Source organism: Cuculus canorus, chromosome 1 (assembly GCF_017976375.1).
Source record: "Cuculus canorus isolate bCucCan1 chromosome 1, bCucCan1.pri, whole genome shotgun sequence".
NCBI lineage: Eukaryota > Metazoa > Chordata > Aves > Cuculiformes > Cuculidae > Cuculus > Cuculus canorus.
In genome coordinates this window covers 93,904,762-93,918,541 of record NC_071401.1, presented here as the reverse complement: position 1 = coordinate 93,918,541, position 13,780 = coordinate 93,904,762, and the positions used below count along the sequence as shown (strand labels likewise).

General features: G+C 43.1%; 1 protein-coding gene and 1 long non-coding RNA gene across 5 annotated transcripts in view; one reads left to right on the top strand and one right to left on the bottom strand.

Annotated features, from left to right (window-relative positions):
* Positions 1–596: 596 nt before the first annotated feature.
* On the bottom strand, positions 597–8,210 carry LOC128853773 (uncharacterized). Of its 2 annotated transcripts, none has more exons than XR_008452527.1 (3): positions 8,076–8,210; positions 7,129–7,303; positions 597–3,009 (listed from the first exon to the last, which is right to left on the bottom strand). It is a non-coding gene; the product is annotated as an uncharacterized LOC128853773 (long non-coding RNA). The 2 variants fall into 2 exon arrangements; XR_008452526.1 differs by lacking the exon at positions 597–3,009 and adding an exon at positions 3,055–4,065.
* Positions 8,211–8,302: 92 nt separating this feature from the next.
* Positions 8,303–13,780, top strand: part of IGSF5 (immunoglobulin superfamily member 5) — a 35,302-nt gene continuing 29,824 nt past the window's right edge. For all 3 annotated transcript variants that reach the window (XM_054056173.1, XM_054056174.1, XM_054056172.1), the window contains exons 1-2: positions 8,303–8,598; positions 11,845–11,968. In XM_054056173.1, the coding sequence (XP_053912148.1) occupies positions 11,911–11,968 (58 nt within the window). In that variant the 5' untranslated portion in view covers positions 8,303–8,598; positions 11,845–11,910. The remainder of the gene's footprint in view (positions 8,599–11,844; positions 11,969–13,780) is intronic.

Below are 13,780 nucleotides of genomic sequence, written 5' to 3'. Positions count from 1 at the left end.
TGAGTGGTTGGTTCTTCTTCCTAAGGCAAATGCATAATTCCCCCAAAAAAGAAGGTGATCAAGAATGAGAGTGCGTTCCCAAGTATTAAGCATGCAGTTCTGCCACATTTTGCCATTCACAGTTTACACATGGTACAAAGTCAAACTCACCTTAAACCAAAAACTTAGGAACGTGCCATGACCTGAATTCAGAACTTTTTGTTTTTTCCCAAATAACAAGGGTGTTAAGTGCAAGATTGTTTCAAAAAAAAGCAAGGGAATTGATAAAAGACAATTTTAGTCACAGCTGATACTTTTTTGAAGATTAAGCTCCAACCTGAAATGATTTTGCCCGTGTCACCATAGCCAGTACTGTTTGTGGCTGACTGGCTGACGTCCATGCTCCATGGGAGCAGGATGCACAGTTCTATTCCCCAATTCCTTAAAAGGGAAATGTCAAATAACTGAAGGCCATCAGATTGTTTGCCAAACACAAGCAGTTATGAACTGAAAACTGTAACTAGAAAAGGTCTCCTTTACTACCATTTTCTTTTATTTTATCTTTTTTCTTTGCTGACCTTTCTAGTGTATTTTGCTTGTTTGCTTGCAGCTGGACTTATGTTCCTTGCACCAATGTATTTTCAGAAGCATCTACAAACATAAACTGGATAGAGGAAAGCATCTGAATCCTAGGACTTAGATATATGAAATACAAAGGAGATCCAGCCTGAAAAAAAAGGGACTTCAAACTTGAATTTGCACATGTTCTGGGTGAGCAAATAGAGAATTTTCAAAGCCTAGTAATATGGTGGGTTTAAGGCTTCTAAAAAGTTCACTCAAGTACATTTTCACTGGAAAATGTAATTGGGCAATTTCAGTGGTTGAGAAATAACCTTGTTGCCGCCTTATGTTTCACAAATTCAAAACCGCATTATTTTTATGGGGAAAAAATAAATCCAAGATGCTTCTTGGAATGTTTCCAGCTGAACCATGTACGCAACATCATTTTTGTTCAGCTACTGACCTAACCTGACCTCATTTAATGTATGACTTTAGTTGTAGGGAGAGAGGCCCATCTAACCAGTTTCCTATTCTTTCGTCACCAAAAGCACTTAGAAATCACAGCCGCCCTTACACTTACAAACTGTCAGCGTACAGCTGTAGGCGCAGAATGTCATAAATTAGTTATGTGGTGTGATTTACACCTCCAGCTTGTAGATCTTCCAGGCAGCTCTGTTCCCTTCATGTTTAATTTAATTGTTATTGCTGGAACAGCAGTTGTAAGTAAATGTTTGACTCTGATACGTAAAGGGACCTGCAGCTTTTACATGTGCTTCTGCTAGTAAAGGTTCAACGAGGGAATTAAAAAGAAAAGTGAGCTGAGCCGTGAGGCAAGAGTGGGAGTGAGCCATAGTGCATGTGAGCAATGCAGTTTACTCCTGCTGGGGATGAGAAGGCAGCAGAATATCTGTACTCGTGGCTGACAGGTTGAGCTTGGTGCGTGGACGAGGGTGTGCAATGCACCTTTGTGCTCACCTGGCCCCTCAGCCCATTTTGGGGATCCCATCCCCTTATGCTGAGGCTAAACTTTGCATGCCTTGCAAGTGTAATTCAGGTGGCACGGGGTTTGCTGCCGGAGGCCACTCTAACTGTGTGGTACTGCCCTCTCCAACTTTCTGAAGAAAGTGCTGCTTGGGACAGGGGAGAAGAGCGGACTGGAAACTCTACTCTATAAACATATCAGTCATTACTATGTTCTTGAGATCTCAGTACTCAACAGTTCCCAAGGCTTATTTTGAACACAATCTGATTTTGTATACAAGTGTTGCAAAAGGAAAAAGTTAAATATCAAAATAAATGTACTGCTCCTCTATAAGAGAAAGCCAAAAAACTGCAGTGATCATGAGCACTTCCATTACTCTGCCACATAAAGAGAAATTGAATATCTGAAACCATCTCTGCCAGGGTCTTAAGTTCTCTTACTGTAAAAAGGGAGCTTTCAGTCAGAGACTCAGTATCACAGATACAGTGCACAGGAGACATTTATTTCTAAGAAAAAAAAAACTGCCATTTCTACTTGGTGGTCTGAACTGAATCCCCAAAGGGCATTCAGTAAAATGTCAGTCATAAGGATGCATTTCATGAAAATGCAAAAGAGACACGGCTCTTCCAAGATAAAGCCTACTTTTATGCTGGTAACCTGCTCTCTCATCATTGCAGTGTCAGCCTGGATCACACCTGCAGGTCACTTAGGGAATATTCGTTAATATTCTGTTTTCAGAGGTGTAAGTATTAATGTTTCTCATAACTGGTAACCTTGCAAAATCACCAGGAAAGAAAGAAAAGGTGTATAATATCATATTCCCTTGGTAGTTCTGCTGACATTATTGGGTAAGTCCTGTGGAGTTTGGAGTTTTGAGCATAGTGCTTGTGTATGCATATCACCAACAATGATTGTGCACTGATCTTCTGTCATGTCCAGAGCTGGACTTACCGAGCACTGGTTGGTAGGTGTTGAGCACAGGAGTTTTAAAGGAGGTCTGGATAGACTTGCACTTTGCCTGAACTCCTTGAAGAATTTAGCTGTGCATGTAAAGCTCTGGAGGGAGTCTAAAATTGTGACCCTAAGCAATAATGAGAAACGTAATTGTGGTTATAATGAGTGTACAGAATAGTGTTTACATTTTCTTGGCATGCTATCATAAATTGTAAGGTTCCTTAGAACAAACTGAGTGATAACCACAGCAATTAAGCTAACTATTTGGACCAGAGACAAAACATTTCTAAAGCTAAAGAAAATGTTGCCAGGGAAACTGAAGTCTTAGAAAGCACTAAAAATTTTCTTCTTAGATGTGCACTCCTCCTCACAGGACCAGAGCTGCTTCTTCTTTCATTCTGTGATACACTTCATTTTTTACTTATTGTCACTTAGACTCTATGTTGAATGCATTAATATATGTTCCTTGAGTTATGACATTTTCGTTTTACCTGCTACAGCATCGATTTCAGTGCTGGAGAGGAAGAATGCACCTACGAAAGGGAAACATGGAATGTGGTTCAGAAGGAGTGCTGTCAGGAAAGTACTGAAGAACTACATTCCATTTGTACAGATTTATTAATGTCAAATAAAAACTGCAAGGATCTTCATGCAAATAAAGCATTTAATCTTGTGGCCTTTTGTGTCTGAAAGTCTGGGAGAAGATTATGCCCAAAGCTCTCCTCATTAAGGATCCACAGCAATTCTTCACAGAGGATTCACAGGCTACATAAAACCCAGCAAAAGAATGCTCATGAAAAGACAGCAACAACAAGGAAAAATCAGATGAGCTATACTGGTGTTATGAGTTTTTTAAGGATTTTCCCAGGCCTTGATTTACAGTAGCATCACTTAGTGAATATTTAGGTCAAGACAAAGATAGTCTGTTTTCCTAGAAAGGAGATAGAACAGGATACCTCAGATCAACATAAAACATTTTTTTTGTTGGTGGGATTGTTCTCAGCTAACTTTTGCAGCCTAAACCAGCACATTGAAGCTAACACAGTCTTTCAGACTAATCTGTAGTCAAAATAATGAAGCAGACTTCACTAAAAGGTAAAATACCTTGCCTACCTTAGACCCTTGTACTAGGAAAGGTGAAGTGTTATCTGATGCTGCTTTCATAATTTGAACGACTACAGAAAAAATCCTTGATGAATAGTTTAGGATAGATGCTAGTGTCTTAGCTGGCTAGCAGTAGCTGATGAGGGGGTTCTGCATGCTGCGGATAGTGACTGGTATTCATAATGATTGCAGCTCTTCTGAATGTGCCCCCACAGCCCCACTTTATATCTTTTAGATAATTAATCTACATGTCCAGTAATTCTTTTTTGTTCACTCAGCAAACAATTTTTTACAAACTGAAGCTTCTTTTAAAATATGGAGAAAAACATTACACTATTGATTGTGCAACACAGGTATCCTAATTTGGGGTATCCTAATTTTTCACGTAAATATGTATGTAGCAGGCAGCAAGGACCCCAGCTGGCATTGAGGCTTCACTGTGCTTGATATTGAAAGTAGATATGGGTCTCCAGAGTTCTTAGACCCTAGAAAGTGGAAACAAAGCAGGGAAAATGCATCTCAACATAACAAAAGTTATAGAAAGAGGAAATGGCACAGCCCTGTTATTGCTAGAGCTTTTCTTCTAGTGCATTTGGGTCCTGACTAAGAAGAAAGTGAATAAAAGCTTAAAACTGATGTGAATTTTCAATATATTAACAGATCAATGAAAAGATTTTGAAAACCAAAGTTTGTGAGAGAATGATCTGTGTATCTTACTTGACTTCAATAGCTAACAGTAATAAAACCTGTTTTGAATGAGAATTATGCCTTTCAGAGATCCAAGTATTTTGGCAAACAGTAGAGGAAAGACATAAGATCATAGGAAGAGGAGAAAAAAGGTAGCAGATCTGGAAAAGTTATGGCTTAACATCTATTTGGCCTGATTGGCTACTAGAGAGAAGTGTCCTATAGGCATCAAGATAGACACTGCTAATTCAGTCACTAGGCCGGCTTGTCTCTTATCTTAGTCTTTTCTAGAGGTTTCAGTTCTCCTGTTCTTCACTAGAGAAAAGAACATTTTTATTTTTTTAATAGGGAGCCATTTCTCAAGCTCTTTGTAATGTTAAAACCCTTTTCAAGCCAGTTTCCATGGGGAAATGAAGAATTTTATTCCTGTTTATAGTACTGACCTCAAATCAGCTTATATTTGTACCTTTTCTCTGCTATTTTAATGCTCACATCCTTTAATCATATTTTCTTTGACTCAGCTAAATAAGCTGATGTACAACATGGAAGTGTATGGATTGGTGATTTCCCCTGCTGTGCTCTTGCTCATTAGAAGTAGTTTACAAATCAAGATGCCTAAATGCTCTTCATTTTCCATGATGAAAATTTGTCTAATTCTCCTGTGAGGAAATTAAAAAAATAAAAAAGACACTGATGGCTACAATGACGATGACAGAAAGCTTCACTAAGTGGCTCTTGGAAAGTCCATTTCGCTTGGGGCTTCTTACATGGTTTTGAACAGTAAGTTGCAGAAACATATGTTTCAAACTAACACAATCCACAGCAAAAAACATCGAGGGTTGCTCCAGCAGTTTACACAGTCTACACGCCATACAGAAGAAATTATATGGTGTGCAAAATAGAGTTTGGAAGGGTTGGAGAAAAAAAAATGGGCAGAAATCCTCCTACTCACACGCAGAAGAAAAAGGAAGAACCGGAAAGAAGTGTCTAGAGAAACTGGAGTGGGAGGTAGAAATCTGCCTGGTATGCAGGCTGATGATTCACAAAATGATTTTCCATTTGCATTGGACTGGTAAACTTAGGATGTGATCTTTCAAATACTTATCAGCATGGATAATCTTGTATGTGCATGATGTTCTCAGTGATTGGAAATCTGTATACTTTACTGGGCTGTGTAATGTCTTATCCCATGCACAACCTAACCAGTGCCAATAGTTTTATTCATCACGATATCACACTTCATTACTAAAGTCAAAGTCTGGAAGGAACTAACAGGGGCAGTGAGAAATAACTGATTGAATAGAAATACATGTGTTTGTAGCCCAAGCAGCCCCAGGGAAAACAAAGGACATTTGAATCCAGTCTCTGTGTACCAGATTCACCCAGGAGGACTTCAGCTGATGAAAACCAAGCCAGCATATGTGTGGGTGGAGGTGACAGGTTTCCTCCTGATGATTCCCACCGCGATCAGATCCAGAGCAGGAGGTAAATATGGTGGGTGCTCTATGCCGCAACACATCTAGTTCCCACTATGGGGTTCAACTAGTCCTCTCTATATTGAGGGGATAGAAATGAAATGCCCGTGATGAGGGCCTGCACAGTGGTGTAATGGATCTTTATGTGTTTACACATTTAAGGACACAGCTAATCTCCAGACCATGACAGACCACAGCGTGGTAAAGATATAGCTGATCAGCCTGTGATTAGCTGATGTTATAATGACAGCTGCAGCACAGGTGCAGCAACATGACATCCAAAGGGACCTCGATAAGCTTGAGGACCGGGCCAATAGAAACATCAATAAATACAGAGTGAAAAGGCACAAAGTTCTGCACATCAGGTGGAACAAACTTGAGGTACAGGCTGCAGTAGTGCTGCTTAAATGACAGTGGATAGAAATCTTGATGAAGAGACCTGGGTGAAATGAACACCAGGGTAAATACAAGCCAACAATGCCCTCTCAACACAAATATGGAAAATGATGTTCTAAGTCATGTTCAGAGAAGTGTTGCCAGAAAATTCAGGGAAACTACTATTCCCCTTTACTAGACACATCTGGAAACCCTGTGCTGTCTTGTGCCCCTCAGTTCAAGCAGTATGTAGAGAAGCTAGAGAGCGTCCAGTGGTAGGACATCAAGCAGGCAAAGGTCTAGAGCACAACACTGGTGAGGAGATGCTGAGGGAGCAAGGCTATAGTCAGGCACAAAAGAGGTTAAGGGGGGATCTAATAGCAGCTTAAATCTACCTGAAGAGTAATTACAAAGATGAAAGAGCCAATCTCTTCTTGGTAACGCCAAACGATAATTTTGTAAGAGTTTTAAAAGCAGCAATTATCCTTTCCAAAGCATTTATACAAAGAGTTATCTTCATTAATTCAGGCTGAAAATCCAGTCAATCTATTTTAACCTTCTGCTCTTTTCTTACTCTGGTAATGAGAGATGGAATCTTATTAGATGTTTTCCTTTTTCTTCCTCTAGCTTTGCTTAGATGGAAATCAAAATATATAGAAGATATCTCAAGAATACTGTTGTGAAAGTTGGGTTGTTTGTTGAAGAAGAGTGTGAGATTTTAGGCTTAAAAAAAAAAAGAGATGCTTGGGAAAGCAAGGAAGTAAAAAGAATAAATTATAACTGGGCAAAAAACTTCCTGCAGATTTCACAGTTTTTCTTTTTTTTTTTTTTTTTCTTTTCTTTTTAGCAAGTTTGGGTGATATTCTTTTCTAATAAAGCACAGGTTTTTAAATCAAATTTTGGAAATTGATCAAAATTACCCAAACAAACTCTTTCTTTTCCCTTTGCTGAACAGAAATTTTTCATTTTGAATCATTGAATCAGAAATTATCTACTTGTTCTAACTGTTACCTTGCTCAGCAGTAAATACAGTTCAGGAATGTCATATGTTCCTTCTTTATGACATAAGCTTCCCAGCAGATGGACTCATCATAGAAGTCTCTTGATGTGTCGTGTCAGTTCAACTCAGTGACCAGTGATGGTGTAATGTGAAGGATGCAGTTTGGCTCTAAGCAGAAGATGAAGCCTGCAGCCATTGAAAGAGCATCTCTTATGAGGCAGTGTCTCAGCTTTGGTGATCAAAGTGATAGGAGAAGTTGTGATTTAACTCAGCAAACAAACCACAAAATATTTGGAATTAAATGAAATATTTTAGTGCACATTTTCCTGACATAATGTAAAGAATTCCCCAAAATAAAAGATGAAAGGAGGAAAAGAATATGAAAATAAAAAACAAAACCCCATAAAACTTGAGGACTGTACTTTTCAGTAAAAGATGGAAAACTAATTCAGTTTACTCAACAACTTCTTATGATGTTGCACCTCTCAGTAAGGACCTATTTTGACATGGTCCTGAGGGCACCAGCAGTCCTGACCCTCCCTTGGCAGCCTCTCAGGGCTCCTGCACCTTGCCCACAGCCCCGTGCCCCATGTCAGCCTCCCTGGGGTTGTCAGCCCCTGCCCCTGCCCCAGTGATGCTGCAGCCTGCTTCATCTCTGCTTCATGCCCTGCACACAGGATGGGCCCCTTGGCACTGTGTCATGGCTTTGTTTCCAGCTCTGTACCTGGCCATGTCTCCTTTAGCTCCTGATTGGACCCCCTGGATGTACCCTGGCTGATGCCCTCACCCCATCGAGCACTGCTGGTGGCTGATGATGCCACCGGGTGACATCGCCAGCTGGTGAAGGCACAGCTGGTGTGGAACTGCCAGTGGGTTCTTCTGCTCTCTACCATGTTACCTGCAGTGCTGTAACAGCGGGACGAGCTCCAGCCTTGGCATGGGGTGCCGACACACTCACCTGCGCAGTTATACACTGGGGAAAACAAATCCCGCACCTCCCATGGCGTCATGGCAAAGTGGCATGGCTGAAATGTCGGGTGATGGCGTCCACCCAGCCTTTTTGGGCCAGGGCAGAGTGAAATTTGCTCCCGTGTGTGTCATCGGCTGTGCCATACTTCCTGCTGCGGGACCAGTTAAATATTAACGCAGCGACAGGCGTGTTTGGGCGGGGGGAAGGGGAGAGGCAATCCTTGCCTCACCGTACCGCAGGGACAATGTCAGAGCAGGCGCCTGTCCCCAGCTCAGCGGCTGAGAGGCGGCAGAGGTCACAGCTCCTTCCCTGCGGCTTCTTGGGAAGCTGTCCGTCTGCCTGAGGGAGGTTTCCCTGGGGTGAGGAGGCGAGTGCTGGCCCAGAGCTCCCCATTGAATGCCGCTGGCCTTCTCCTGCGTCCCTTGAGCGTACGTAGGGTGTGAGCAGGGCTTGTCGTCAAAGGGAAAGCAGTCTCGGAGACGCCCTCTCTACGCCCAGGGAAGCAATCCAGGTAACCCCTCCAGAACCATTACTCCCTTTCCAGCAGAAGGAGCTGGCACCCGGAAGATAATTTAACCCTCTCGTTTGCTCCTGCCACAGCGGTGAAGCCAGCCCCTAGCTGGTGGCACTGGGGTGTTTTGCAACCCCCATTTCCCCAACCCTCACTTTTAGGGCAGATGCCCCCAGCACTGCGGCATGCCCAAAACATCTGAGCCCTCCTCTGTGCCAGGATGGATCCAGCTGCCACTCTGTTAAGGAAATATTATCGGTATTATCCTCGGCTCTTCGGTGCATGGGTGGGAGGGAGTGGGCTCAGAGTGGGGCTGCAAGCTTGCAAGCAGTAGGTGCCCCCACACGCAGGGCAGCGCTGGCAATGCGAGCCGCCTAGGCACCTGCACAGAAGGTGAAAAGCAGCTCAAGCCAAATCCCCAGTACTTAATTCATCAGCGGCAAAAATATCCTGTTTCATCTGGGGATTGGGTTAATACTTCCAGGCCCTTGAAAGACCATTTTGAAACAAAGTGAAACAAAATGTTATAGATCCCTTGCTTTTCTTTGTGGCTTTGCTTCATCCCAAGTTATTTACTGATTTTGGCCTGAATTTGAGTGTAAGACTCTAGAAAGTTTATTCTTCTACACAAAACTTTGCTTGGCTCATCTTGCACTGATTTGTAAGTGGAAGTATGAAAGCTACTGTCCTGCCTGGCAGGGTCCTCTCCCGGCCTGTAGAACCTGCCTGGGATCACAGCTTCCTGGAAGAGGATATGGCCCTAGCTTTTAGATTTGTTTCCTGCTGCTTTACTTGGGCTGTTTTTCTTGATACGACAGATAATGCTAACCTTAAAAACTACTGACTGATTTGTGTACCTGTTGAGAATTATCACAGAGCAAGGAGAAATCCCTCCAAGCAGTGCACGGTCACCCTCCATCCCCGCTGCCTCCTCGGGACTGTTCAAAACTTTTCGAAATACACTGGGCAAACCCAAACCGGACTACAAACTAACTCCCATCCTAACACTCAGATGAGGAAATCAGCCCACAGGTTCAGCTTAAAATGTTGGTTAGCTAACAGGTCTGTCCTTTAAGTTGGCAAGGTAACCTGAAAGCTTGCAAGATGGGAAGGTGCGGAGCAATTTGCCAGCTGAGCAGGTCAGCTTGCAAATGCTGTATTAAACTCATCAAGATCCCCAGCTTAAAGCATTGAAGAGTGAACAGAGGTCTAGTATACCTTGATGCTACAGAGGAACATGTCTGGAAAGACAGCAAAATTGAGTTTTGTTACTTGCAGTGGGGCAGTGGACAGGGCAGGTCTGTGCATGGGTCGTGCCTCCTACACAGGCACCACGTGAGAGGCACTGCCACCCACCCTTGCACCATCCCACCACTACTGCTTTCAAAAAAAGGCCTACTGGGAGTTAATGCAGGGTCTTTGCACCAAACTGACAAATAAATTGCTTGCTTAAGGGCAGCAAAGCAGCTAGGCCAGGGCTTTTGTGTTTTGTGCCTTGGTGTGATTTTGGTTTTAGCAAGAGGACAGTTGAAAAAGTATGCTTGCTAAAGGAAAGTCACTCAGGGTTTCTCCGTGGTGATACTAATATGTATGCATTGCACAGAGCTGCTGCAAAGAACACGCTAAAATCAAAACCACTTTCCTGTCCAGAAATTTGGGCTGGCCACAAAACCGCATCCTTCAGTCCGTATCCCTTTCACAAAGGCAAGTTTCAATTTCCCAGCTGAGAACTTTGTAAACCAAGCAGCACCATCAAACTCTCTCCCACATATTTTGAGGGGGAGGAGAATAATATCACACAAGTGAATCACAAATACTGGAAAAGCAGAAAATGCAGAAGTAAGGTGATGGCTCCCACCCAAGCTCTGTATCTTATCTCTGACCAGAATGGAGAGCTTGTGGTGTTTTATTTTGGGGTGTAAGAGGCTCTTTGAGGATCAGAGAAACAATTCTGGGCACCCTCTTTGCACTAACAGTCTTTATGAGGGCTCAGTCTGGGAAACTGGGAAGAGATTTGGTGTTTCTCATCCTTGCCACAGGGCAGGTGGGACAAAGAGGCCAGAGGGGCAGGAGCCATTCCTTCTGGCTGGAGTGGCCCCTGTGCAGTAAGGGCCTAAAGGAACTGCCACAGCAATGACGATATCAGGATCTCCCTGGCAATGTATGAATGACAATCCTAGTTTTGGAGTAGAGCCCACAGGAAAACATCAAACGAAACTTTTTGGGTGCCGCGGTGCATATCCCCACTTCTTCTCCTGAAGGCTGCCTGGTGCAGGAGGCACCAGCTTCTCAAGGGGGTGTAATAACCCCTCCTCCATACAGAGATCTGCTCCCGTCTGATCCCAGGGGAGCGGCTGGCACCTTGCACAGTTGCCCTGCATGACAGTAAGTGATGGAGGACAGGGTTCATTAGACTGCCAGGACGTCAGTGGTGGCACAGAAAGCACACACACAATGCACACACATTTGCAGGCAGCTTAAAGTATTACTTATTCCAGTTGCTTGTAATTAACTTTAATGGTGCAGATGGAGCTTCCCTGACACAGTCAATCCCGAAGCAGCAGTGTTGCAATAGCCAGGAGTGACTAAAGGCATGAGATATAAGATCCGTAGGAGGAGACTTCTCTGCTGAATCATAGAATCACTCAGTTGGAAGGGACCCACTGGGTCATCGAGTCCAACCATTCCTAACACTCCCTAAACCATGCCCCTCAGAACCTCGTCCACCCGTCCCTTACACACCTGCAGGGAAGGTAACTCCACCACCTCCCTGGGCAGCCTGTTCCAGTGCCCAATGACCCTTTCTGTGAAAAATTTTTTCCTGATGTCAAGCCTGAACCTCCCCTGGTGGAGTGTGAGGCCATTCCCCCTTGTCCTGTCCCCTGTCACTTGGGAGAAAAGGCCAGCTCCCTCCTCTCCACAACCTCCTTTCAGGTACTTGTAGAGAGCAATAAGGTCTCCCCTCAGCCTCCTCTTCTCCTGGCTAAACAACCCCAGCTCTCCCAGCTGCTCCTCATAAGACTTGTTCTCCAGCCCCCTCACCAACTTCGTTGCTCTTGTAATAATAAGGCTCCTCTACTTCTTTTGAACCAGTTGTTCTGAGAAAGGTTATTGTTCACCTTCCAAACTCTCCAGCATTTAATCTTCTCCCCTTGTTTGTAATACAGGTCACTTAAAGTCACATTTTATCACAGGACCCAAAGCAGCAGCTCATTACTGCATTTCTCAATATGTTCTGTCCTTCAGCTTCGGCTCAAGTATGCAGTGACCGCTGGTGGCTTTCTGCCTTGGAGACCAGGAGAGAATGCTCCAATGGAGAGGATCCAGAAATTCATTTTACATACTCTCATCTTAACAGCCTTGCTACCAGGTAGGACACATTCATAACCTGTGAAATGAGCCACCGTGGGCAAAATGCATGAACTAATTTTAAAACCATGTAAATGGCAGTTAGCGGTGAGAACAGATTGAACAGTCAGTCCCAGAGGGGGATTGTTTAAAGTGTTTGAAATGGTTAAGTGTGCATTTCAAGTCTGAATGATCTAATGGCTCAGACTGGGCTTCAGTATACAACAGTAAGCAGTGAATGGGGTGGGGAGGAGACAGATAGACTGCCCTCTCTCATTGCTGATGTGAGTGACCAGGGATATCCCACTTATTTTTCCTCTCCTTCCTTTCATATCCCTCCTGTCCATTGGGGACTGCTTTGAAGGGGGTGTCTGTAGATAACTCAATATTAGCAGCTGATTTTGCTTCCAGAAATATGTGGAAATCATCATTTTGCTAATTTGCTTCCAATTTGCATTTCAAATGCTTGAGCTTCAAAGTGAGTTCACATAAAAGCTATCTTGGTGACAGAGCTTTAAAGAAAATGTGAATATAAAGTGACTAGTTGGGTAACAGAGACAAAGCTTTTTTTTATTATTATTATCATCTACCTGGGGTTTTAACAGGCTCTGAAAGGAGGGTGCTGCAGTGGGATGAGAGGCAAAGTATTGTCATGGCTTAATAATTGGTGAAAGGAAACACAATGCAGGAATAAACGTTGAGTTTTCTGAGCAGAGTGGTGTTCCCAGTAGAGCTGCACAGGGATGTGTGGTATTCAACAAGCTCTTAAACAACCAAGTGAAGAGGAGTGAATTGTGAGGTGGCAGACTTTGCAGGTGGTGCAGAATTACTTAGGGCAGCCAAATCCAAAAAAGAGACTAGGAAGTTTTGCCAGAAAATGTCACGATGCCAAGTGAGCAAGTAAGAAAGGAGCATAAAACATTCAATGCAAAGCATCACTTAACTGAAGGAATAGATAATTTGGAAAGAGTGGATTGCTGAAAAAGAGAAAATTTCACCACTTAGTTTCTTCAGCAAGAGCAATACCACGAAGCCTCGCATTTTGTAAATCTTCAGAAAGATTATATCTTGGATTCTGGATGTTTTGTTAGCTCTTCCATTTCGAAAAGGACCCACTAAGTCTGAGAAAGGTATAAAGTGTGACAGAGGTGATCAGAGGTATGAGGGAGCCTTCATAAGCCTGGGACATTTTTCTGCTGGTAAAAAAGAAGGAACAATAAAGATTTATTTAAACAATTATTTATATGGAGGTGGTTGGTGAGATGGTTAATTACAATTTCTCATAACTAGTGGCAACCAGTAGAACTATCAGAAAGAAGGTTTGAGACAAATCGAGAATGTATTTTTTCTCACAGCATGTAATTAAATAGTAAAGCTCATGGTCACTGGATATGGGAGATATCAAATTATCAATAAGCTGCAAAAAGCAACAAACAAATATCAAGGAACATAATCATAGATGCAGGTGCAATCTTTGGCTCAGTCAGCCCTTAGGTCTCTTATTTTTGAACATGGAGAAGTTATAACAAGGAAGCCTCAGTTTTTATTCTTCTGTTTCTTGTACTGTCTTCCTAAGCATCCAGAGCAGAGCAGTACATGTTTTAGAGGATTTCTATTACCCTTCACTAATGCTTTTAGGAAAACATGCCTGCAATGGATGTTTTCTTGCCCCAGCTGGAAGCTGTACTGGGGTAACAGGCACTGCTCACGCGGTGTCGCAGCTACAGGAGTATACCCCAAAGCAGACAGAAGTGTGTTGTGGAGGGCCAGATGTTGCTCTTGTAAGAAGTATTGCTGCTCTTGGGATACTGTGACTTGCAAGGCTGGGTGGTGT